Here is a 24681-nt window from a genome sequence, read left to right as displayed (position 1 = left end):
GACAGATGCTGAATGTCCCCAGAGACCATGACTAGCAGGCCCTCCACAGGAACTTTGCGGATGTTTCCCAAGGACTGGAGCCCTTGTCGGGGTAATTGAAGGAACGTCAGTGGCTCCACCCAGTCGGAGCAGCTTTCCAAGCCCCACCCCGGCCCCTTCCAAGAACCCTTTCTGCTGGGATGAAGAGTGCTCAGGCGGGCTGGGCTCTGGGAGCCGCAGTGTGGGGCAATGGCGCCACCTGCTGTGAGTGCATGGAAGCGCTTGTGCCCCTGGAGCCTCAGACCCCAACCCCTCTACCTCCACCCCAGGCAGGACAGGCGCAGGACCACAGCGCCAGGGCCAGGGCCTGGAGCTCCCGGCCCTACTTTGGAGAGGGAACTGCAGTGCACAGCAGCACAGGCCTCATCCAGGTCGGTGAGTGGCAGGTGCAGGTCCCTGGGGCCCCCAGACCCTCCCAGGAAGCAGCTGGTGACGGCCATGGATATGTGGCGCACACAGCCTGACCGTGGATCCTCATTCCACCACACAGTTGTTTTTGTTTTTCTTTCTTTCTTTTTTTTTTTTTTTTTTTAAGATTTATTTATTGAAAGGCAGAGTTACAGAGAAGCTCCAACCGCTGGTTCACTCCCCAGATGGCCAGATCTGGGCTGATTCAAAGCCAGGAGCGTCTTCAGGGTCTCCCACGTGGTGCAGGTGCCCAAGCACTTGGGCCATTTTCCACTGCTTTCCCAGGTGCATCGGCAGGAAGTGGGAACGGAAGTGGAGCAGCTGGGACCCCAATCAGTGCCCATGTGGGATGCAGGCGCTGTGCGGCTGCTTCGCCCACTGTACCACAGCGCTGGTTCCTCCCCTACACATTAAGGAATTTTTTTTTTTTTTAACCTTTTGGATCTTGGTTCCTTGGTTGTTGAAATGATTTTTAAAATAAAGATAATTAAAAATAACTGTTAGCAATATTGACTCCCTTAATCTTCAGAACGACTCTGAGACATTACTGTCCCCATTTCACAAATGCGAAAACTACAGCACAGAGCTGCAGGTGCTTCGCTTAAGGTCACAGAGCTAGGACTCAAACCCAGGCTGTGAGAACGCGTCAGGACTGCGAGGCCCGGCACCCAGCAAACACCCACTTCCTGCCTGCCGGGCGTGGCAGTGCCCCCGGAGGGCCCCAAGGCGCACACGCGAACATGGGAAGCCTGGTTCGTGGCCCACACTGGGCGAAGGCCTCGGGCAGGGGAGGGAGCGGAGAGGCCCGGCCCACAGTATCTCCCTGATCCCACTCCTCCAGGCACACAACGTGGCCACTGCAGCGCGAGAAAGGCCGTCCAGGTGACGAGGCCCCAGCCCCCGCGCGCCCCTCGGAGAGCTGTGATGCCTCCGAACGGTCCTGGCCGCCAGAGCCCGGCCAGCAGCCGAGGCCGGCCCGCTCGTTCCTCCCGCTGAATCCAGAGGGCAGGGTGGGAGCCACAGGCCCCTCGCCACACCCGTGGCTCCTGATCCACGCTTCCAACCGCTGCCAAGGGCGGCCGGGCCCACAGCTGTGCTTCCGTGCCGCTGCCCGGCTCACTGCCGCGCCTGCGCCAAGTCGTCGTCCTCATTGTCGTCGTCCTCCTGCTGGCCGCTCTGCAGCAGCAGCTCCAGGTCGGGGCTGGAGCCCTGCGCTTTCAGGGGCTTGGGGCCGGGGTCACCTGCGATGAGAGACCACGGCTGCGGCGCGTGCAGAGCCAAGCAGGCCCCAGAGGTGCAGCGGCGGCAGCATGGCCAGGCCTACTTTCTGAATCTTGGGGACAGGCAGTGCGGGGCGCGCACTCCTGGGCAAGTCCAGAGCCACCTGGCTCTCGCTGGCAGGGCTGGGGCAGGGTCGAGGGGAACTTGGAGGCGCTAGGAGCCCGGGCGGGGGCCTCTGGGAGGGGCTCTGCGTACCTGGGGAGTGGAGCGCTTTGAGGGCCACGTGCAGGCAAATCCCCGAGAGGCAGAGGGCGAAGCCCAGCCAGTTCACCAGGCTGATCTGGTCGCCCAGCAGGTGAGCTGCCAGCAGCAGAGTGCAGACTTCCTGGGGCAGGGAGGGAGGGAGGGGATGAGCGCGTGCCCTGGGCAGGGCGGGGGCAGGGCCCAGGCCGCCTGCAGTGCCCTCCCGCCGGCCTCCTTCCTGCTACTGAGATGCAACAGAGATGCTTTCTGCAGAATTCTGCCTGTCAGTTATAAAAGAGGCAAACCAGAAGGGGCCGGAGCAGAGTGGGTCCAGCGCAGACCAGGGCCGCGGGAGTGAGGGCGCTGGGGGCTCCCCTGTCCAGTGCGGCATCACGCCAGGTCCCTCACAAACCGCCTGCAGAGAACCCCAGCGGCCCCCGCCCCTGGCTGGCAGCTCTCCTGGAAGACCCTCAGGAGCCCTGCATTTCGGCTGCAGCCTGGTCTCGGGCCCTGAGCACGGAGGACTGGAGAAATGGCAGGGGTGGGGGCAGGGAGGAAAAGGAAGTGGGGAGGAGTGGCAGGAGAGAGGCAGGGCGGGTGGAGTTGAGCAGCGGTCAAGGAGAGACTGGCCACACAGGGCACTCCCTCATAAGGCAACTCCGCCTTGCTGTGCCTTGGGCAGGCATCACCAATCGATCATGGAACTCTACCGACTGAGTGCATGCTGGGCCTCCTCCACTGATGGCTCCAGGCCACTGCTACATGACCAGAAGGGGCACGCCAGGCCTCGGAGTCAGCCATGGGGGGGAGCCCCTTGCTGAACACCCCCCATGGGGGTGGCTGCTCCTGCTGCCTCCCCATCTCCATCCCACTCAGAGCTGCGTACCCAGCACCCAAGTGGCCCCCTCCTCTTCTCTGCAGACCTGCGGTACAGGAGCTGGGGTGGAAGCTGCAGGAGGAAGCCCCTCTGGGGCTCCCCGTACTACCGCACGGGGTCACCTCCAGGTCTGTACCTTAAAGATGCCGGCGATGGAGAGGGTGAGGCTGGAGGTTCTGGAAACCAGGAGGAACTCAGAGAAACCCAAGCCAAAGGCGAGAATCCCGCCAAGCAAGAGGCTCCCAAGTACCCGCAGGAGCAGCCCTGTGTCCTGGAAACGGAAGATTTTCTCAGATGTGGACAAATGGAGACCTGGAAGCAATGGGAGAGAGGGGGAGGCTGGGTTCAGGGGTGCCGTCTGAGCACCTGCTGATGTCTGAGGCCCTGGGAAACAGTGAGGGCCAGAGACCTGGCGACACCAGGCAGCAGCAGAGGCTGCCAGCGCGCCCCGGGCCATGTAAACCAGGCACTGAGGCAGCGAGCGCCTGAGCCCCAGGCTGCCCGGCACAGACCGAGAAGGCCGCGCCCTGCTCCTCTGCCACATCCACCTGCTGGGCCTTGGCCGGGCTTCAGAAGCCTCAAGGAAAACGTGTATCACGGACAAATTACACATGCGATGCCAACGGGGCTTCTGGGCACCAAAACGAAGTTATCTTTAACTCCGTCTCCCTACAAGCCCCGTGCAGTCCCCTCGCGTGTTCACCTCCTGGCGTGGAGGGGTCGGGGACGGCGTGTGGTCCTTGCAGCCGTGAGGCCGGAGGGACCCAGGAGAGCTGGGAAGTGCCGGCCCACGAGGCTCGTCCCTTGGTCCCACCAACCAGTGGACCCTGCACATCTCCACTTTAGGCTAGATCCTGGTGGGACAGAGCTGGGGGACTGGACCTTTGGTCTCCCTACTGATAAAGGGAGTGGACCGGGTGTAGACCGGGTTGTGGCTCTAAGGAGCAGTGTAACCTGCCAACCACTTCTTCAAAAGAAAACACATGAACACATAAGGAGGCGACAAGGACCGGGGCCCTCGCTGCAGACGCACACACAAACCACTTCAGGGACAGCCACGGCCCCTCCAGCACTGTCCCGAGTGAATGGTCCCCGTGGGGTCTCAGCAGGGGCAAGGTCAGCCCCAACTCAGCACAAGCGTAGCAGCGGGCCGCAGGGTGGGGGAGGGAAGCTGCGGAAACCAGAGTGCCGGCCCCCCAGCCCCCCCAGCCCCCCCAGGGCAGGGCACTCGTCTGCGCGGGGCTCGGCAGTGCTGCAAAGGCGCAGTTCGGAGGAGAGCGACATAAGTCATGCAGGCGCTCGGGGGATTAATTTACCAGAAAAGATTAAAGGAGCTAAATCCATGCAGCTTTGCTAAGTGACGACGACCGGGGGCTTTTGGCCGTGGGTTTGCAGGGACGGGGAATGGCATAAACACCCAGCGAGGGAGCGAGTGCGGCGCTGGCGCCAAGGGGGCAGAGGGAAGGAAGGCAGAGATTTTAAGAAGGAAAAAAACGAGGCTCTGAACGGAAGTTTCCCGGACAACAGGCGGCAGAATAACCTTCCCGGGGAGGCTCGTGCCACCTGCAGCCTACACAGGTGTGGCTCAGAGCTTTCTGTAAGGCCCCCAAGGGCAGAAGACAGACAGACAGGACAAAGCCCAAGCCCGAAGGCCCAGAGGTGGGTGGCGCCTCCCTGCCCCCCTCCTCTGGAGGATGATGGTGTGGTCGGGAGGCGGGGATGATCACTCCCGTCCCCAGCCCACCTCTGTACTGCCGGGACCCCTGGGCACCGCCAAACCTCTGGGCCCATTTCCTAGCATGCCCTGCCCCTGCCTGGCCCTCAGCCGTGACAGGTCAGCACTGGGGCCAGGCTTGGGCAGGCTGTCCTCACTCCCACACCTCAGCTTCTCAGCTGCAAACGGGGCAGCGGTGGGAGAACTGTGAGTCAGTATGCTCCAAACAATGAGGACAGTCCTGACGTGCCCTCAGGGGTGGGCAGGTCACTGTCATGGCCACCTCCTTGTTTACACCGCACAGACTTGCTAGCTAGGATTTCTCACGTGGGAGCCCAGCCATTTTGTTTGTTGGGATCTGCCTTACCAAGGTGCCCCCGAAGCGGATGACCCAGCGTACCTTCAAACACAGCAAAGAGAGGGAAGAGCCCCAGGAACATGAGCGGCTGCAGGTGGAACATGGTGTCGATGGGGTTCTGCAGGCCTGTGGGGCGGGGAGAAGGGCCCCGTCAGGCCGGGCCCGCGCTGCCTCCACCCGGCCCGCGCCGGGCCCCTCCCCGGGGCGGCGGCACGTGCTCACCGAGCTCGGCCTTCTGCAGCAGCATCTGCGTGAGGGTCCAGCGAATGCCGCCGATGAACGAGGCGCCCAGCACCAGGGCGAAGCCCTCCACGTTGAACTGTGTGGACTTGTACGTGAACATGAAGAGGCCCCCGGCGATGAGCAGGACCACCAGGACCAGGGCTGCGCGCTAGGGGGCAGGGAGCAGCCGAGCTGACCCGGGTGCTCAAGGGGCAAGAGCTCGGCAGAGGTAGAGTTGGGGGCCCTGCGTCCTGCACCCCCACCCAGGGGTCCCAGACAGCCCCCAACGCACGCACGCAGGCACGGCTGCCGGTCCGCGGCTGTGTCCCCAGCCTTCCGGCCAGCTCTGAACGCTGTAGCGCTCTGCCGCAGTCCCCAGGCGGCCCCACCTCTCGACACCCTCCTGCCTTCCCCTTCGCTCGGTACCCTGCCGGGCCTGGCACGTTCTCCGGAAAGGGAGTCACTGCTGGGCTGGGCCCGGCTCCTCTCACGCACAGTGCTCAGATCCCGTTTTACCCTGAGCACCTGCAGGGGCAGGAAGGAGCGCAGAGCAGCGCGGGCCTCACCAGCTCCTCCAGCTTGAAGATCAGAGAGAAGATCAAGATGAAGAGGACAGCGGAGGATTTGGTCATTGTGTACCTGGAAGGGAACATTACCCACAATGCAGCACGGGCGCCTGCGGCTCAGACCCCCCACCCAGAAGAGGCCCCGGAGCAATCATGGCGGGGCAGGGAAAGGAGGGGGACGCTGGGCAGCCTAGGTACAAAGATCAAAAGGAGCCGGCCTGCGTCTTCCGGGCAGCACTGTCTGAGAGGCCTGAGTGCCACCAGGGAGCAGAGGCTGCAGGCCGACACTGAGCCCAGAGTCCCCTCCCCGACTCGGCCCTCAGCGGAGTCCAGGCCGTGGGAGGGATGAGGGAAGCGGAGAAGGACAGGCGGGCAGGACTGCGCGCTCTGAAGCTAAGCAACAGCAGGGAACACCACTGCCGGTCCGGCCACACGCACCCGCCCCTTCCCGGCCCGCGCCCCCCCACCGCCACCCTGCCTGCTCTGCTCTGGTTTCCCGCGCTGCCTGACGGCGGGTTCAGCTCCCCCCCACTTCCCCTCTCGAGAGCTGCTGGCTGCCAGGGAGGAGCCGAGCGCGTGGAGGCGGCGGGCGCGGCGGGCACTCACAGTGAGACGGTGATGTAGAGGAAGCTCCAGTTGGACAAGCCCACGTCCAGGGCCGTCGCCAGGGCTGCGGAGACAGCGCCCTCACCACACTCAGCCTGGACACGGCTCGGAGGCCCCCAGGCCTTCCTCGCCACCCAGTAACTCCAGGGTTAACGTCTGCCCAGCCAGGCAGCAGCGGGTGTGCCTGGAGCTGTGGCCTGTGGGGTCTCACTTCATTGTAACACTTCTCATCTCCCGGTCCCTGTCCCCTAGGAGCGGACTTCTCTCTTCTCCCTCCGTCTCACCCGCCCCACCCCCCCATCCTCATACTCCTCATACCCTTTCACTTCCCTCTCAGAGCGCCCAGACCCCTGGGCCCATGATGCCCCCAGGCACCCCCAGCCCGCTCAGGTCAGCCCTGAAGGCCCAGGCCCAGGAATCCTGAGCGCCCTGCCTTGGTTAGGCCCCACCCCCCTGGGCTCCGGGAGCCCTCCGGGTCCCCACCGCAGCCCTGCATAGACTCCAGCTCCAGGCCAGAGCGTGCGCTCAGGGCGAGGGGCGCCCCAAGGGCAACACCACAGCGGGGCTCTCCGGGGCTGTGGGAGACGGGGTCAGCAGGAGCAGGGTGAAGCGAGGGGGACGCAGGGGCACGAGGGCCTCGCTCCTGTTCTTGGCTGAAGGGTCCCCCGCAGCCCTCTCAGGCCCCGCCCCACCCAGGCACGTACCCGTGGGAGCCACTCTTCTGAGGTAGTCGGCCCAGCTGAGCACCACGCGGGCCCTGTGGCTGGAGCACTGAACCAGCGCCCTGCACAGGGCGGAGAAGAGGAAGATCACGGCCAGGTGCAGCATCGTCATGAAGAGGGGGAAGTGGAAGCTCTGCGTGGGCCCAAAGCAGACGCCCAGGCCGGGTTTAGACAGCCTGCCCCGCCCCGGCCCCTCCCCACCACCACGTGGCCGCCGGGTGAGGGGGCCATGCCTGCGAGGGGCCCAGTCGGCCTCCCTCTGGAGGTCCCACGGGAGGGGGCAGCCCAGGGGCCTGACCTTGTAGTTTCCACCACTTCAACACACTTGCCAGCCACCTGCTCGGCCCTCCCCTCAGCCTCTGGCCAGGTAAGAGCCGCTGTGCACCAATGCGCTGTATCAGCTGAAATCCCAGAATGCCCGGCAGCCGGGCGGTAGGAAGCTGCTGCCTCGGCCCCCGAGGTTCCCGGCTCAGCCCTCCACATCTCCCACTGACCCGCACATGTGAAGGGGAGGCCCAGCTCTGGCACATGGGGAGGGCCCCCCGCCTCCCGGCCCGCGCCGCGCCGCGCCCTCCTGGCCCACAGGTACCTTGGTCAGCCATTTGTTGTAGAAGGTGATGCCGATGGAGAAGCAGTAGTAGAGCAGGACCAGCCCCAGCGTCAGCACTGCCTTCCACACAAAGGCCACGTCCAGGGCCCACCTCCCCATCCGCGGAGGCCGCAGCACCCCAGCTCGGGGCCAGCGGGGACAGCACCTCTCGTGGAGAGCGCCCACAGTGGGGCCCTGAGCTGGACCTCGGCTTTCAGCAAGGACGGCTCATGGCCAGAGCGCTCCCTGCGCTCCGCGGAGCCGGCAGTCCTCACCTGCGGGGCTGCTGGCCCGAGCCGACCCTTCCCATGGCCAACGGGAGGCGGGGCTCTCGGGTGCCCAGGTCCGCTGCTGGGGAGACAGAGAGGCAGCTGGGCAGGCGAGGCCGAGACCGAGCGTCCTGTGACCACAGGCCCGTGTCTGGCTCCACGCAGGAGCCCAGAGCCAGCACAGGCACTCACGGAGCTCCAGCCCACGGGCCGCCACCTCAGTGACCCGGAAACGCAGGTCGGATCACGTCACGCCACGCTGCTGCAAGCCCTTCTCTTAGGTCAAAGGCCAGGGCCCCAGGCGCACCGGGCTCGGCCCTGCTCCCCAAGAACCGCACTCCCTGCAGCCCCCCAGTCCCCCCTCTGTCTGGCCTATGTGTCTGCTCTAAGGTCGCTGTCCCCCACCTTGTCCCTCTGAGAGACACGCAGCTCTGTCCTTCCCGGCACGTGTGCAGAGTGTGGCTTGAGACACGTGTGTCCCTGGCAAGGCTGAGCCTCAGGAAGACAGGGGCAGCACGTCCACACGAGCCTCCTGCCCACCTGGCGTCCTGAGTCCTCCACTCGGCAGCAGAACGTGCGTGCGCCGCTCAAGGCACTAATCTGGTGTTAAAGGGTTAACATGGGCCAGGAAGGCCACAGCCACCTTGCCCTGGCCTGCACCGACTGCTCAGCCACTCCCTGCCTCCCTATCAGTGCGGCCGAGCCTAAGGAGAGCCCAGAGCCTGCCAGGAGTGCGGAGGCCGGGCGGACCTGTCTGTGCCTGGAGGAGCACTGGGCCGGGCACAGTCACACCTGCCACTTCGCCAGAACGTCCCCTCCTCCCTCCCTTTCCCAGCCTGCCTTCGGGGACAGTCTCAGCAGACCCCGCCCCGTCCTCTCCCCCTCTCAGTACCGCCCGCTCTGTGCTCCGTACTATGTACCCAGGGTTATCACTTGCCCTCTGGCCAGAGGCCCGAGGATGCGGGGGCTACGGGTTTCCTTGGGCAGCTCTGGGAACCTGCAGAGGGGCCTGGGGCCTGCTCCTGATGCGCGTGAGGAGGGCGAGCAAGAGGCCCTCCACAGGACTAACTCCGCCTCCCGCGTGACCGCGAGCCCAGCACAGATCTACCTGCTACGCAGACACGCGTCCAAGAAGACAGCTGCTGCGGACGCCGAGGGGAGACTGAACTCAGGGTCAAACGGGCCCACGTGTTCTTATCTGAGAATCCACGTCACTGGCAGCAAGGGCACTGGGGGCCTCGAGCCGCCAGCGCGGCAGGGCCGTGCCAGCCTGCACGTGCGGCTGTCCCAGGCCGAGGCGCAGAGAGGGGAGGCCCCGGCTGCGTCACTGGCGCGGGGGAGGCAGACACCGAGACGCACGCTCCCCCATCGTCAACTCCTTGCCTTGCAGGTTACGGCTGGGGCACCGCTGGGCTGCAGACAAGGAGGTGGAGGCAGCTTTATCAGCCGCGTTCCTTTCCAGGATAAGGGCGCTGCTACCACACACCTGCAGTGACGACGACTCAAGACTCGGTGGGCTGAAGCCACTGCCCTGCGCGACCAGCGCAGTCCCACTCTGCGGCGCCTCCTCTAGGCTGCCAGGTGCCGGGTGAAGCCCAGCTCTGACGCCCCGTGAGCCCAAGGACGTCCTCTTCACGTGGGCGTCTAACAGCAGGCAGCTGCCGTCCGCTGTGTCCAGAACTGGCTCCTCCCTCCACCGCCGCTCACAGCAGGCGGCGCCACCACCCATCCCCTGCCCAGGCTGAGCCCTCGCTCGCATCCCTGCTTCCTCCGCTCAGCCCAGCAACTCCTGCCAGCTCCAGCTTCCAGTCCTGCCCTCCACCTCCACCACGCAAGCTCCTCATCTCCCCAAACGCCCGAGCCGTCTCCTCCAGGGCTCGCTCTGCCCTCCTGCAACTCCCCGGTGGCAGGAGTGGGCCGTGCAGGCCTCGAACCTGTGTCTACCGGGTTTCTCCTCTCGGTGGGTAGGCGCCCTCTCCGGCGCATTGGAGGGTGTTCGGCAGTGTCCCTGGCCTCTGCCCACCTGATGACAGCAGCACCCCTCCCCTCTCAGTCCCAGGTCGCAACAACCAAAACTGTCTGCCGACATGGCCACCTGTTACCTGGGGATCAGAACTGCTCCCCGTAGGCCACCTGTTACCTGGGGATCAGAACTGCTCCCCGTAGAGAACCGCTGCCTGCCCTACAGCGGCAGGCACCGAGCGCTTTCTTCCCGGCACCATCCCCTGCCCAAGCCAGGGCTGCCACTGTGAACCAGCTTCCTGCACCGTCTGCTTTGGCTGCAGGTCCTGCTCCGGCGTGCCAGGGCCATCCCCGCACCGCTGAAATCCTCTCCTGCCCCCCAGACCTGGAGGAGGAAGTGCCCGTGACCACCTGCCAACCAAAGCGCTGCTCAACGTCCACGGCACTCCTAGCCCACAAGCACGACGTATGGCCTCAGCTGGAAGGGCCTTGGAGACCACCCAGCCCTTGTTCAAGGCATGCATCCAGCGCCCCTCAGGCCTACACTGCGGGGGCCTGGTCTCCCCTACCCTGATTTTACACTAAGGAAAGACAAGGACAGGGCGCTTTTTCACACCTTACTTCTCCAGGAAAGAAACTCCCTACACGGCCTCAGTAGCCCCAGGGGGCTGAGCTGGGAGCCATGGCCACATCGGGGTCGGGCCAGGGCAATGCTGTAGCTCTTAACATGGGCCACACAGCTCAGGGCTTCCAAGTGGGGGTTTTGGAGTCAGAGACCTGGGATCGAATCCTGACACTCACTCTGCGTGACCCTGCCGCGGGATCTCTGGACTCTCCTCCAGCCATAAAGGGAGCCGGAAGGGAGTCACTGGGCTCAGGTACCACGCGTGGCGCCGGCTCACGGTAGGAGCCCCTCTCTTCCTGGTCCCCAGAGGCCCCTGCTGCTGGCCCGGCCCCCTCACCGCCCACCCACCCTGCTCCCACACCTCTCCTATCTTACACAGCTCACCCCTTCCCTTCCCAGAGAAGCCTTTTGGATGGCTCGGCCCACTCACCGGCCTTCCTTCTGCTTTCTGGGTCTTTTTCTGCTGACACCTCCCCCTTCAGCCAACCGGCACAATGAGGTGCCCGAGGGGTGGAGCCTGGTTGCTCCGCCCAACCCGCCTCCCCCCACCCAGTGGACTTGCCAAGGGCTGCTACATTCTTTGCATCAGTCCTTTTTCTGAAAGTTTCAGACCAGGGTATCTAACCACCTGCTCAGCAGCCCTGCTCAAGAGAACTTGGGGCTGGCACCTATGACACCAGCATCCCATATGGGCACTGGTTCAAGTCCCAGCTGCTCCACTTCTGATCCAGCTCTCTGCTGTGGCCTGGGAGAGCAGTAGAAGATGGCCCAAGTCCGTGGGCCCCTGCACCCACGTGGGAGACCTGGAAGAAGCTCCTGGCTTCAGACTGGCCCAGTCCTGGCCATTGTGGCCATGTGGGGAGTGGACCAGTGGATGGAAGACCTCTCCCTCCAACTCTGCCTTTCAAATAATAATACAGCGAGGACTTAAGTTGGCCTAACATCTCTTAACTCCCTGCTTCCCGCTCTTTCGCTAGTCTCGTCTCTCACCTCCTGCGTCGGGTCCCCGCCACCATTTCCTGAACCCTCTGCTTCTCTTCACGGGCCCTCAGCCCACGCCCCAACTGCTTTCACCTCCTGACCTGCAACTGGCCTCCCGGCTGGTCCCCAGCTCCCTCCTCTGCCCCAACAGCCTGGACTCCACCGGGCAGCCAGGGGGTGGCTTCAGGGCAGAGGGGAGACCCCGCCCTCAGGGGCCACCCCAGGGCACGGCCGGCCGGGACCCCTCTGCCCTCCGCAACGCGCCCGCACCGTGGTCTCGGCGTCTGCCAAGCGTCAAAGTCCGTTCTTGGCACCTGCTGTCCCCAGGCCTCTGCTGGGCTCCACCTCCCCCGGCCCCCGCCCCCATCCTCGTGGCACTGCCACCGTCTGACGTGGTCTTGTTTGCTCACGTGGTCACCACCCACCCCACCCCGCCTGCACGGCGGGATGCGGCCCGGCCCTGGTGCCGGTACGTCCTAGGTACTCGGTCAACGCCAGGTGAACGAGCGCAGGGCAGCCGGCTCGCAGGCAGGCGCCGGAGACCCCCGGACACCCCAGGCACGGGGAAGCTGAGGCTCAGGGAAGGGCAGGAACTCGGACGCGCCCTACACGGCCGCGCGCAGGGCCTGGCCAGGAACGCGCCTCCCGGGCTCCGGCCCTCCTCGCCCCCCGGGCTGCCGCCGCGCGCCCACCTACCTCCGCTCGGGGCGCTCCCAGATGGGTCCCGCGGCCGGAAGTACGAGGCCAGGCACCGCCACTTCGCGCGGGGCGGGGAGGGAAAGCGACTTCCGCCGGAAGCCGCCGAGGGGGGCGGAGCCGGGCGTGGGGCGCTGTGGGCGGAGCCGGGGCGGGGCGGGGCGGAGCCCTGCGAGCCTGACACTTGCTCTGGATCCCCACTGCCGCCGAGCTGGGCGTCCTGCCCACAGCAAGCGTCCCCCAAACGGTCACCTGTTTAGTTTTATGGAACGAATTGCTTGTCTTATGTCCAAAGTGCCGCGCAACCGTGGAGGAAGCTACGATGTTAAGTCTCTCCCGAGCTCTCCCCTTCTGGGAGCTGAAGCCGGCTGGCGAGTGACGTTTGTGAACTGTTGTCTGTGTGCCTCCATCTCAGTTTCAACAGGTGGAGCTGGGGGCGAGCATCCCAGAGAGAGGAGGCTCCAGCCAGCCTTGCCTGGAGCCCAGGCACTCACACCGGTGGGTGCAGGAGCTGAGGGGCAGGCTGCAGTGGCCCCAAAATGTTACTCTGGGGAGCTCAGCTTTTCCTCCTCTTGCAGGATCCATTAAAAGGGGCAGCATTTGTGGGCAGGGTGAACCACTCGGCCGGGCCGACTGGGCTGCACACTGAAGCCCACTTTTGTGCATTTTGTTCTCTGCTCTCCCCCTGGGCTCTCCGCACCAAGACTGGCTGCAAACATGGATCCATGCAAGTGACTCAGCTGGGCTCCCCGGCCCCTCTGAACAGAAGGCTCCGGGCCAGAGTGTAAGCAGTGCTTTGTGCAAACTGCTGCTGTCGCCGCCGCCAGCTGGCATCATGAGTTCATTCAGTGCTTACCAAGCACCTACAATGGTACCCATCGCTGCCCAAGGTCTTGCCTCTCTGCAGCCCCAAGGCCTGTACTGCGTGCACATTCTGTGCCTTTTGAAAGAGGTTGTCCTCGCCCCCTTCTCTCTCAGACGCAAGAGAAAGCATCTATTTTCATCACTGCAGTCATTCAAGTCTCCCAGCTCCCAAGGACGAGGTCTGGAGCAACAGCCTAAAACACCAGCTGGAAGGCGGGGCCTGGGTCCAGCACACACAGGGTGAAGAACGTGTCGTCTTTGTGGGGCACAAGTGCTCGCGCTGTTCCCTGGCAGGGAGAAGAGGCGGGCGTGTTCACAGGGGCGTAGTGTGCCGCCTGCTGTGCCTGGCAGGGCTGAGCAGAGAATCCTGTCCCGTGCAAGTCTGAGCCCCCATCCCCAGGGTGTGTGTGTGTGTGTGTGTGTGTGCAAGTGCATGTGTGTGGTGGGGGCAGGGTGGGTGACAGGAGGCGGCGGCTCTGGGAGGGTGCCTGAGGGCTGCCTGGGGGAGCTCTGCCTGCCTGTGTGTGTGTGCACGTGTGTGCACGTGTGCACATGTGTGTGGTGGGGGCAGGGTGGGTGAGAGGAGGCGGCTCTGGGAGGGTGCCTGAGGGCTGTCTGGGGGAGCTCTGCCTGTCTGTGCGTGTGTGCACATGTGTGTGCATGTGTGCACATGTGTGTGTGTGTGGTGGGGGCAGGGTGAGTGACAGGAGGCGGCGGCTCTGGGAGGGTGCCTGAGGGCTGTCTGGGGGAGCTCTCTGGGCTCCCCGATATGAAGGCCTGCCTACCTGCCTGCCTGCCGAGGTGACTCCCCAGCCTGGGGCAGGGACCGAGGCTGAGGAACTGTCACGGGGACCGCAGTCTGTACAGGAAAGAGTATTTATTGAAAACACCGTTACCGACAGGAAGCTGGACTGCTCACTGCTGGAAGTGGTACTTTTGTTCCTCACTTTATCCCCCGCCCCAGCATTCCATCAGGACAGGCGGATGTTGTATAAATATATATACACGGCTGTGTAAGTATGGCCTAGAGAGAGCACGTAGTCCACTCTTCACTGGGCAGTACCCACCACGCCAGCTACCGATACTGAGTGCCACCGTGTTCACCTACAGGAGAGGGGCTACGTGCGTGGTTACGAGTGCCGAGCACCAGGGAAGGCCCGCTGGCAAGCTGTGGCCTCAGCCGGCTCCAGCCAGCTCCCTGAAGTCATGGCTGATGGCGGGACCCACAGGGGAGCAGGGGATGGCAAATCTCCTGGGGACTAGAAGCACAGAGGAAAGCAAACGGGGGGGGGGGGCACAGTTAGGGGGACACAGTTCAGGTCAGTGGGAGATTTCTCCTGAGGATGGCAAAGAGAGAAACATGGGGACGCGGCGTGGCCTCACCACAGTCCAGGCCAGGCCGCCGGGGCTTTCTCTGGAGCCGTCCCGCAGGCTAAGAGGGCAGGACTTGGCCTTGGGGGCTCTGACTGGCCAGGAGGAGACTGCGTAGGGACGCATTTCCACCTGTTTGGGCAGGAGGGACCTGGTGGCTCAAGAGACCAGAGGTGTTTGAGCCAGCCGTCAGAGGCAGCAGCATCTTGGCACCGGATGAGCGGGGGCGAGCCCTCACGGAGAAGACAAAGCAGAGGCCCGCGGCCTGCACTGGAGCTGAGGCACGGGCACAGTCACCCACGGGTGGCCCTCCCAGGCTCTGCACGCCCAGCACATCTGTCCTCTGCACACAGCCCTTGCTGGGCCGGCTCCTGCTCACAGGGGACCCCGCCAGCCGGGCAGCAGGCTGACGGCGGAAGGGTGACCTGCCGTTGTGCAGTCCAGTTGCACACTCGGTTCCTCGGGCTGGCAGGCAAGGGCATCTGCTGCTCGTTCCTCGTGGCCCGTTCCCAGGCTTCACGGCTGCGGGGAGGGCAGAGCGCCCCGCCTTCGGGACTCTCCGTGGACAGGGGCCAAGAGGAAGTGCTGGGTGGCCCGCGTGGGGTTGAGGAGTGGCTGGCATTTACCGGCCACCACGATCGCTACAGATTCTGTACAAGCGAGAGACAAGGCAGCAGACGGGGAGTGCGGCTCCCGGGCCCCAGCGCCCGCCTGGTCCTGCGCTCCCCGGCTCCGGGCTCAGCCGTAGTGATAGACGAAGTCGTAGCTGCTGGGCTCCTTGGGCACCGGCGGGGGCGCCTCGGGGATCTGAACATTCTCCAGGTCCAGCAGCCGCAGCTTCATCTCCATGGTCAGCAGCGTGTCCAGGTCACTCTTGGTCAGCTCACTGGACATGTCCTTTCCCAGGAGGGCACTGAGGCCGTCGATCCAGATGCAGTACTGTGGGGAGAAAGTTGCCAAATGTCACCTGCTGGCCCCGGGCAGCAGGAGCGCCCGCCGAGGCCCCTCTGCTGCCGGGACTCACAGCACTGCCCCGGCAGTGTCCGGTATGGGCAGACGTGGTAACGGCACTGATTAACCACTTTCCCGAGAGACCTTTTGGTTTTTATCAAACATGACCTAAAAATACAACTAAGAAATACAGCAGCGTGAGACCTAAGTACTGGGCCGTCACTTCCCCGGAACTCCCCCTAGAATTAGGAATGGGAGGGGAAACACGCACTGGGTGGGAAAAGGGACACGCGCAGGAATCCCTGTAGGGTCCTAATTCTGTTCCAGAAATAGCAAATTGAAAGCAACCTAGTCATTAAATGTGTAAACAAAAACTGTTTAAGATGGGACCAGAGGGTCTCAGGGTGACAGAGCGCCTCTCGCCTGCCCAGCCCCCGTCCCCTGGACGCTCGCCTCGGCGCTGTTCCCTCCCCCAGGCCTTTGCTCACCTGCTCCCCCACCTGCTGTTCATCTCCTCCCAACCAAACCCCGGGCGCTCAGGCCCCGCCGGTGTCCCCTCTTGCAGAGGCCCCCCCTGGTCCCAGCTGGCGGCTCCGGAGCTCACCAGGACCTGGAGCCCGGGGGACCTAAGTCAGAAGAGCTCCATCCAGCTCACAGCCCACGCCGGACTCGCTACTGCATGTGAACAGGAGCCCTGAGGAGACGGACTCTGGACTCCGTCGAGGTCACTTGGGCGGGGGGCCAGAGGAACTGAAAGGGGGGAGTTTCCCTCCCTCAGGCAGGGCAGCCATCCCCAGCTGACCCTGCCTGCCTGGAGGCAACCTGCAGCCACTGCGGAGCCCCCGCCCACAGCACAGCAGGCCCTGGTGTCCAATGGCCTTGGCTGCGCTGCGGCCACCTGGCTTAGGGGACGTTCCTGTGCTGCCCAGCGGCACAGTCACGGCGAGGGCTCCCTACCCGGCGCAGCGTCGCACTGCTCACCTCATATTTATTAGGTGCGATGAAGTTTAAGGTCTCATCAGGGTCATACAGGATGGAGAAGGCCAATTCCAACACCTCCTGCAGGAGAAAGGGCTTCAGTTCCTCGGCGCAGTGGACGGCCTGGGCTGTGCACACCAAGACCGGGGCCAGAGTCCTAGCAGTTGGGCATCATCACCAATTGTGAGGATTCAGGTGTGCGGTGAGCCTTCGCGGCCTCCCTCCACTCCCCACCCCCGGCACACGCTCAGGTGCGGCTGGAGACCGAGCCGCCCCTAAGACGTGGTGCTTTTAAGACTGGAGAAGCTCGTCCTCCACACTCGCACTCTTGAATGTCAGAGCCCATGACGGCCTAGCCCATGGCTTTTATGCTTCAAGACCACGACAGCGACTTCCTCTGTCGTGCTGTGATCAGCGTGGGGAATTCAGAACAGCTGAAAAAGTCAGAGCAAAACAGCGGGCAGACAAGGAGGAGACAACGAGGCCACCGCTGGAGGATAGCAGGGGATTCACTCGTTGTTTCAGAGCGGTCCACACAAGCAGCAGCACACATCTGTCCCCCTTTCCTACCAACAGGGCACAAGGGCAAGCTTCCCCTTACAGAAGGAGTTCGGCTCTTAAATGAAAAGGGATGACCGCACGACTATCGCTCATTTGCGAAGCTGAATCTACTACCGGGATGAAGCAGCGAGCACCGCCAGTCTGCTGCTGTCGGAGGAGACGGCAGGCACTGGGCTGTGACAGGGTCCTGCCGGCACTGGGCTGGCCTCTGGGATGCCACCACCAATTCACAGAGCTGGCACAGGCAGATAGCTTAAATTGTGTCACGGGGAAATAACCCACAAAATCCCTGGAAAACTATCAGACAAGCAACTGGCATTTTTTTGTTTGTTTTTGACAGGCAGAGTGGACAGTGAAAGAGAGAGAGAGAGAAAGGTCTTCCTTTTGCCGTTGGTTCACCCTCCAACGGCTGCCGCGCCCGACGCGCTACGGCCAGCGCACTGTGCTGATCCGATGGCAGGAGCCAGGTGCTTCTCCTGGTCTCCCATGCGGGTGCAGGGCCCAAGCACTTGGGCCATCCTCCACTGCACTCCCGGGCCACAGCAGAGAGCTGGCCTGGAAGAGGGGCAACCGGGACAGAATCTGGTGCCCCGACCAGGACTAGAACCCGGTGTGCCGGCGCTGTTAGGTGGAGGATTAGCCTAGTGAGCCTCGGTGCCGGCTGCAACTGGCATTTTTACTACCAAACTGCAAAGCAATGAATGGAAAAGACAGAAGAGAGCATCAGAATTAAGAAATGTGAAAGGCTAATTATCACAGCAGCCTTGTTTGGATCATGATTTGAACAAAAGTAGGTATGTGTGTGTGTCTGTGTGTGTTATACACGTAAATATGTACCTTATAACCTTTATGAGACAACTGGTAGAAATTCAAACATCGATGAAATATTTGATATTAAATTACTACATTTTTATTTCCTGTTAGGTATGATAATGGGATTGTGGTTATGTGCAAAGACTCCCTGTGTTTTTTTTTTTTTTTTTTTTTTTAAGACTCCCTGTGTTTCTGGCTGCTCCACTTCTGATCCAGCTCCCTGATAATGCACCTGGGAAAGCAGTAGAAGATGGCCCAAGTCCTTGGGCCCCTGCACCCACGTGGGAGACCTGGAGAAATCTCCTGGCTTCAGATTGGCACAGCTCTGGCTGTTGTAGGCATCTGGGGAGTGAACCAGCAGTTGGAAGACCTCTCTCTCAGTCTCTAGCTCTCTCTCTCTCTCGTTCTCTCTCTCTTCCTCTCCTCTCTCTGTGTAATTCTGACTTTCAAGTAAGTAATAAATAAATCTTTAGGGAAAAAAAAGATCTATACTAAATATTTGCAGAGGAACTCTGCCTGGCTGCGAGGCCACGTGATCCACATCCGGGGTTCCACCTGGTCTCATGTACGTCCCAAGTTCTCCTTAACGACACAGCACGTTCGGGAAGAATTTCAACGGAGGGAGCACCCAGCTCAAGCAGCTGTACCCCAGCAGACCACCCTCCCCTGGGCCAGAGCTGCTCACCCGCCGGACGGGGCGGCCCCTCACCTTGTTCTGTTTCAGAGCGCTTTTCTCCTTCATGTGGGGACAGTCCTTCCCAGTGACGATGGCCTTAATGTCTGCAACAGGAACTGACAGAGCGGGGCATTAGCCTCTGGGGGTCTGTGCTGGTGTCGGTGCCGGCAGGGAAGCCTGGGCAGGGTGCCCAGGAGGCGCAGTCCCCAGCCTCAAAGGCCACACTTGCTCGGGGGTGGGGGGGCAGGGGAGGGTGGCCTTGGACGGCTCCCTCCTCGGCGGTCACTTCCGGTAGACCAGGGCCTGGCGAAGCTGTGTCAAAGCTCTCCAGGGGTCACTTCAGGGCTCCTGGATTCATCTCCCCAGGGAACGGGGCCTTGGACACCCCTCCCCTCCCCTCCCCCTCCCCATAAGAAAGCTGGGGCCATTCTGCATGTATTACTCACGCTGTCCCCCTAGGAGGGAAGTGAGGCTATTACTCCTGTTGTACAGGAGAAGAAACCAAGGAAGGCGGCAGAATGCACTTGCAGTTCATTAGAACTGACGGCCCAGCGGGGATAAGGCCAGGATCTGAATTCAGGATGTGGCTTTGGAGATTGGGCTCTTAACGACTGCCTTTCAACTTGGTCATGATGCGCACACGCGTCCCCATGGCTGATCACATGCATTTCCCACACAGCCTGGTGAGGCAAGCCAGGGAGAGGCAGCCTCTGAGACAGGGAAACAGGTCTGGGGCAGCGAGGGCCCGAAGGCCAGGGAAGCGGCTGGCACAGCCAGCACCGCACGCAGGCCTCCTGATGGGCCCAGCTACGACGCAGCAACAGAGCGAGAGCCTACTTTTCTCCTGCAGGGATTCGAACGTCACCTCCCCCTGAGGGTTGTCGTCCAAGTCGCCATAGTGCAGGACCTTGTGGTTCAGGGCCAGGCGGCAGTACCAGAAGCGCTCTGGAACACAGGGGAAGCCAAGCAGGTCAGGGCGGTGCCAGGAAAGGCCCGGGCCACCAAGGGCGGCGTGTGGGCCGCCTGCTGCACCTTGTCTCCGGCGATTCCCAATCTTGCGGAAGCTGCTGCCCTCGCAGAGGCGGTTCAGGCGCTGCTGCTTGATCAACTCCAGGATCTCGGGCTGGATCTTCTCCCTCAGCTCCCTGGGGCAGACACGGCGCGTAAGCCAAGGGCCCGGCCACGGTGGCGGTTGTTGGGGGCCGGCGGGGCCGTGCGGGGCGGCACTTACACGATGGGCGGGGACTGGAAGTCATCCTGACTCATCCTCTCTGACTGGCGCAGACGCAGGATCTCTGAGTAGCTCAGGCTGCGCAGTTTGCTCTTGAACTGATCCAGGGAGTTGGGCTTGGACGGCAAGGCTCGGGTGATTTGCTCTCGGACCACCTGCATGACCTGCGGGGAGAGGACCGCCGCGGTGACGGCACGGCCAGCTGCCGTGCACCTGTGTGCTCACCCGGGCCGGGGTCTGGGCAGAGCGGCCACTACAGACCCCGGCCGGGCGAGAGAGCGTGCACACCTTCCTAGGTTCCCCGGGCAGGTGACTGGTGACGACACACGGCTTAGTTCTCACACATTTCAAATAGAGGGAAGGAGCTGGGGGCTCTGGAGTCAGAGAGAAAAGGCGCAGATTCTGTCCCCTCGTCTGTTGACGGAGCAACTCGCTCGACATCCTGGGGCTTCCATCTACTTGTGTTTAAAGTGAAGGGAAGGAAGCGGCGTCTCCTGCAGTGCGAGACGCCGATGCACGGAGAGCCCGGCACGTGGCACGCCGCGTGCTGGAACACGTGTCTGCTCCTCTCAATCGACGCCCGTCAGAGCAACAAGCAGGACCCCACACAGCCCTGCAGTGCAGCCTCGCTAGCGGGGCAGATGCAGAGACTGGAGGGGAGACTGGAGGAACACAGGAAGCGATGCGGTCGGCTGACTCTCTCCTCTTCCTGCTTCCCAGACGGGTTACGATGGGAGGACCACCTTCAACACACTCAGCTCTGAGGGGCTCAGCTTTGGGGGCTCCACACAATGCTCCACTGGAGTGGGCCCCCAGAAAGCACTGAGGGATGGCAATCTCCTGAGAACCTGGGACGTGCACACCACGGCAGTCCACTCCTGCCTCTCCTCACTCTTCCAGTTCACAAAACCACAGCAGTGCCTGCACACAGCAGGTGCTTGGGAAGCGCCAGCTGTTCCGGCCGTGCCCGCACAGGGGCAGGAGAAAGTGCTGGCTCCTGGAGCAAATGAAGGCCCGGGGCACCATGGGAAGGACACTTGCTGGGGTCGCAGAGGAAGCCACAATGAGCTGTGCCTGGGGCCCTCCGACACCCCAGCTTTCTGACTCAGCCCGCAGGCCAGCTGGTTTTCCAGCTGTGGGGTCCCCCGGCAGTGGCCAGTGGTCAGAGGCTGTGTGTGACAGCTTCCCTCTGTGCGCCCCAGGGCCGCTGTGACACTGACCTTGTTGAAGTCCTCTGCTGTCGCCCTCATCTCCTTCCAGGTCTTGTTCAGTAGCTGGATGCAGATACCGAAGAGCTCTTCAAATGCTCGGTCGTGAGTGAAGAACATGGGGTGGTAGTCGTTGCGCCCTTCATTTGCTGTGCAGGTAGAGAAGCGGGGGAAGCATGAAGGGCCCGCCGTGGGCCTGGAGCTCACGTCCAGGACCTGCCTTCTCCATCCGAGTCCCGAGGACTGTGGCTAACAAGGGTGTGGGGCGGGCCTTTCTCCATGTCCTCGGCCGTCTGCTCCGGGGTTTGCCCTGTTACAGGCTCAGCTGGCCTCACACGAGGCTGTGGGATAGCTCTTGAACAAGGCTCAAACCAGAGCAACACCTGTGACTCCCGGATATCAGACCAGGGTGCGTCATTTCATGCAGTAATTAGGAACAACTGAAACCCCCACCCCCCGAGGCTGTCAGTCCTACTGACATCCGCTTATGACCTCGGGGTCACCGGGCTCTCGACCGCAGGGACTTACGGAGCTCCCCAACCTGCAGGATCTCACAGAGCATTTTCGTGAGCTCGATGGCACTGCGGCCAAAGGGGCACTCGTGCTTGTCTTCTCGGCTGCTGTTCTCCAAGACGATCTGTGGGGGGAGAGGAATGGGAGGGTCAGGGAGGGTCAGGGAGGGGAGGAAGGAAGGCAAGAGATGCGGCTCCAGGAGCAGGAGGGAAGGCCCCGCCTTTACCCGGATGTAGGTGTCCTGGTGGACCTTCGCCAAGTACAGCATGTTGTCCAAGGCCAGCATGCCCGGAGGAGTCTGGGTGAAGTCCAGGGCTGGGTTGATGTGGTTCTGGAGAAGGAAAGGTTTGGTCTGCGATGCGGTGCCCTGCCGTGTGCGGCACGAACCGAGCGGAAGCCCCATCACCCTGCTCCCTGTGCCGCCGGCACCCGATTCTCCTGTCCGGGATCTTTTTACACACCCATCTCTGCTTCAGAACCGTGAGCCCCGGGGTGCAGGACTGTGGCGGCCTCACTTGTGTTCCCAGCGCTGTATATGCCGTATGCACGACACATACTTCAGCAAATTAACCCCATCTTCACCTATCAGCTGTCACAAATATCCACTGTAGCTCTGCAAAGAACTGAGCCGCTGGGGCGCCAAGATCCCCTCCCCACCCCGGCCGGCCTCCTGGGTCCTCCTACAGGTAGGTTCGTTTCATGGGGCCAAACAGTGCACCTGCAAAGCGCCTCCTCAAAGCAAACCAAGCATCAGGGCCCTGCCAGCTTCCCGCTGCCACCCGTCCCAGGGAAACCATCCGGAAGAAGAGGTCCTCGGGGCCCTATCTGGCTGGGCCTCCAACCTCCTGTCTGGGGAGGAGGCCTACCATCACCCATGTTTTGAGTACTCACAGTAAACCCCAGCATTTTGTAGTCCTTGGTGTACATGGCTTTGCGTTTTTCAGTCCCACTCCCAGGGACGTTGCTGGGGTCAGAGTCCGCATCAAATGCGATCCTCCTCAGTTCAAATATAATGTCTCTCTGAGCCTGGGAGGTGGAACAGACAGCAGCAGGTGAGTCAGCCAGGTAAGGGAAGTGAGGAAGGAAACAGCGGGCTGGGGCCAGGCCCCTCTGGACCAACCTCTGGCCCCAGCCAGTCTCTTAGGAGGCATCACCTCTACCGCAGCCCAACAGAAATGGACACGGCCCACAGGAAGTTGCCAGCAGGCGCAGCTCATGCTAGTTTCCAGGGCAGATGCAAACCACTTCTGCAAAGACCACGCCCAGTGCCTGGCCCACAGAGCAGGGCGCGGGGCAGCACAGCCATGACAGGCAGTGTAGGATTTAAGCCAGGAGGGCAGCGCCCCTCTGAGCACCTACCTGGTCATTGGGGTCCATCTTGGTCATCATCCTTTCTTCCAGGAGGTTAAAGGTCAGGACTTGAAGGACATAGAGCTGATGGGCCATCTCTGTTTTGATTGGGCGGTTCCCGCGGATCACATGCTAAAAAAAGCGAAGGCGGGAGCAAAGGACTGAATGGACCGCCTGGTTCGCTGAGGAGGCACGCCCATGCCACGGGCGGAACAGCGCCTCCTCCCACCCTCGGGGACTTGGGACTCTGCGTTCCAGAGGGGGCTGCACTATGAATGAGCTGCATTCAGGCAGACGCGAGTCACTGCAGGCCTGAAGGGCGCTATCCCTTCCTCCGCACTCCCAGGGCCGGGACCACAGCCCACCCTAGACTCCCCACACGGAGGAGGCTAGGCCCTGTCAATCAGGCACCTCCCAGGGCTACTCAGTCCAGGGAGTGGATAGCGTGCCCGATGCTCATTTTCCCCGTAGAAAAATGGAACCTCTCGATAGCTTCAGCAGCCAGGGAGCCCTCAGACAGGGTCATTTCCTTGCAACGCTCCCGAGACACCCACACAGAGGAGGAGGTGGAACTCTGCGATGCAGCCCCCCCTACTCCCGCCACCCCGTGTTGTCCCTACTCTGTGTGCCCCTCCCTGTGTCCCCTCCCACCCCCTACTCTCCAGCTCCCTCTACCCACCCCGCCCTGTGCTTCCGCTGCCCACCCCCCACTTTCGGCCTCCCGTCTTCTCAGGCTGTGCCCCTGCGTGTCTCTCTCGCACCGACCTCCCCCGCTGTCTGTCCCGGTCGATCCACACTGCACTGTGTTCTCACCCCTGCCATGTCCTGTTCTTTCCTTTTTGCTCCCGTGCTGCTGGGTCCCCCTCTGTCTTGAATTCTGTCCCCTCACTTCCCCGCAGACCACGGCTAGGCCCTCTACTGGGCAGTTCTGTCTCCAGGGCTGTGCGGGGCCGATGCGGCTGCCCCTAGTCACATGTGGTCATTTGCAGTTAAACCAGTGAAAGCCAGTTGAAGTTACATGTTCAGCTCCTCGGTTGCACCAGCCACCCTTTCAGCGCCCGGCAGGCCCCTGTGGCAGGTGGCCATGGTACGGGGCAGTGGAGACGTGGCGCACTTCCCTTGGCACAGAAGGTCTACCGACAGCACTGCTCCCAGCTCTGCAACCTTGGGCCAGTGTCTTTCAAGCTCCCTCTAACTTCAGGTCGACTCTCAGAGCTTGTTCTGGTTCTAGATCATTTGCTTTAGATGTGTGCAGCCCAGTGTGGCAGCTACAGGTGCGTGGAGCTGTTGAACACTGGAAGTGAGGCTCGTCCACAGCAAGACGTGCTGTAAGACAGACCCCAGACCTCCAAGTCTTAGGAGGAAGTGTGAAGTACCTCCTTAGTGGTATTTCACCCTTAGCACTGATGGAAGCGATGTTTTGGGTAGCCTGGATTAAATAATTTTTAAACTTCATTTTTCCTATTCCTCTTTTTAAAGTCGCTACGAGAATGTTCAACATTACCCATGTGGCTTCGTCACATGTGCAGGGGACAGTGCTGCTCAGACCTCCTCCCTCGCGGTGTGACGCCAGAGTTCTCTCCCCGCCCTGTGGTCTCCTTCCTACGCTGTGCAGCCCACCACGGTCGCCACCACTCACATATGGGCGAGTGGAACTAGAGGGGCTGGCGCTGTGGCATAGCAGGGCTGCTCCACTTCCTATCCAGCTCCCTGCTAACGCACCTGGGAAAGCAGCAGAAGCTGGCCAGAGTACTTGGGCCCCTGCAGCCATGTGGGAGACCCAGAGGAAGTTCTTGGTTCCTGGTTTCAGCTGGCCTACCCCTGGCTGTTAACAGCAATCTGGGGAGTGAACTAGCAGATGGAAGATCTCTCTCCAACTCTGCCTTTAAATAACCCTTAAAATTATTAAAAAAGTAAACTAGTACTATAATCACACACGTGGCTCCCCGGCCACACTGGGCTTATTCTAGGTGCTCAGCAGCCACACAGGGCTTCCGTGAGCCTGCCTGAGTTGATCCCTGCCCCCACCCGCCCCCACAGGGGACAGCTTCCAGCCTCAGGACCAGG

At 62.3% G+C, this 24681-nt stretch overlaps 2 protein-coding genes across 13 annotated transcripts in view; both read right to left on the bottom strand.

Moving 5' to 3' along the window:
- Positions 1-532: 532 nt before the first annotated feature.
- SLC35C2 (solute carrier family 35 member C2) lies at positions 533-12215 on the bottom strand. 9 transcript variants are annotated; one of them, XR_011379850.1, is made up of 11 exons: positions 12099-12215; positions 7566-7916; positions 7275-7353; positions 6959-7109; positions 6127-6318; positions 5649-5721; positions 5083-5251; positions 4903-4986; positions 2925-3059; positions 1924-2053; positions 533-1688 (listed from the first exon to the last, which is right to left on the bottom strand). XR_011379850.1 is itself a non-coding variant. In XM_070051763.1 (11 exons), exons 2-11 carry the CDS (start codon positions 7683-7685, stop codon positions 1564-1566), a joined length of 1299 nt encoding a protein of 432 aa, XP_069907864.1. In that variant the 5' UTR covers positions 7686-7916; positions 12099-12215; the 3' UTR covers positions 533-1563. The 9 variants fall into 9 exon arrangements, 8 of the variants coding, with proteins under 8 accessions (XP_069907864.1, XP_069907866.1, XP_069907867.1 ...); XM_070051763.1 differs by having other exon boundaries at positions 2925-3100; XM_070051765.1 differs by lacking the exon at positions 7275-7353 and having other exon boundaries at positions 2925-3100.
- A 1607-nt stretch (positions 12216-13822) lies between these two features.
- Positions 13823-24681, bottom strand: part of ELMO2 (engulfment and cell motility 2) — a 38846-nt gene continuing 27987 nt past the window's right edge. For all 4 annotated transcript variants that reach the window (XM_002721202.5, XM_070051762.1, XM_051844969.2 and 1 more), the window contains 11 exons: positions 22624-22746; positions 22156-22290; positions 21491-21595; positions 21280-21388; positions 20764-20900; positions 19544-19707; positions 19345-19457; positions 19150-19257; positions 18346-18428; positions 16266-16343; positions 13823-15272 (listed from right to left, as the gene is read on the bottom strand). In XM_002721202.5, the coding sequence (XP_002721248.1) occupies positions 15072-15272; positions 16266-16343; positions 18346-18428; positions 19150-19257; positions 19345-19457; positions 19544-19707; positions 20764-20900; positions 21280-21388; positions 21491-21595; positions 22156-22290; positions 22624-22746 (1356 nt within the window). In that variant the 3' untranslated portion in view covers positions 13823-15071. The remainder of the gene's footprint in view (positions 15273-16265; positions 16344-18345; positions 18429-19149; positions 19258-19344; positions 19458-19543; positions 19708-20763; positions 20901-21279; positions 21389-21490; positions 21596-22155; positions 22291-22623; positions 22747-24681) is intronic.

This window comes from Oryctolagus cuniculus, chromosome 11 (genome assembly GCF_964237555.1).
Source record: "Oryctolagus cuniculus chromosome 11, mOryCun1.1, whole genome shotgun sequence".
Taxonomy (NCBI): Eukaryota; Metazoa; Chordata; class Mammalia; order Lagomorpha; family Leporidae; genus Oryctolagus; species Oryctolagus cuniculus.
This window is presented reverse-complemented; position numbering and strand designations above follow the sequence as displayed.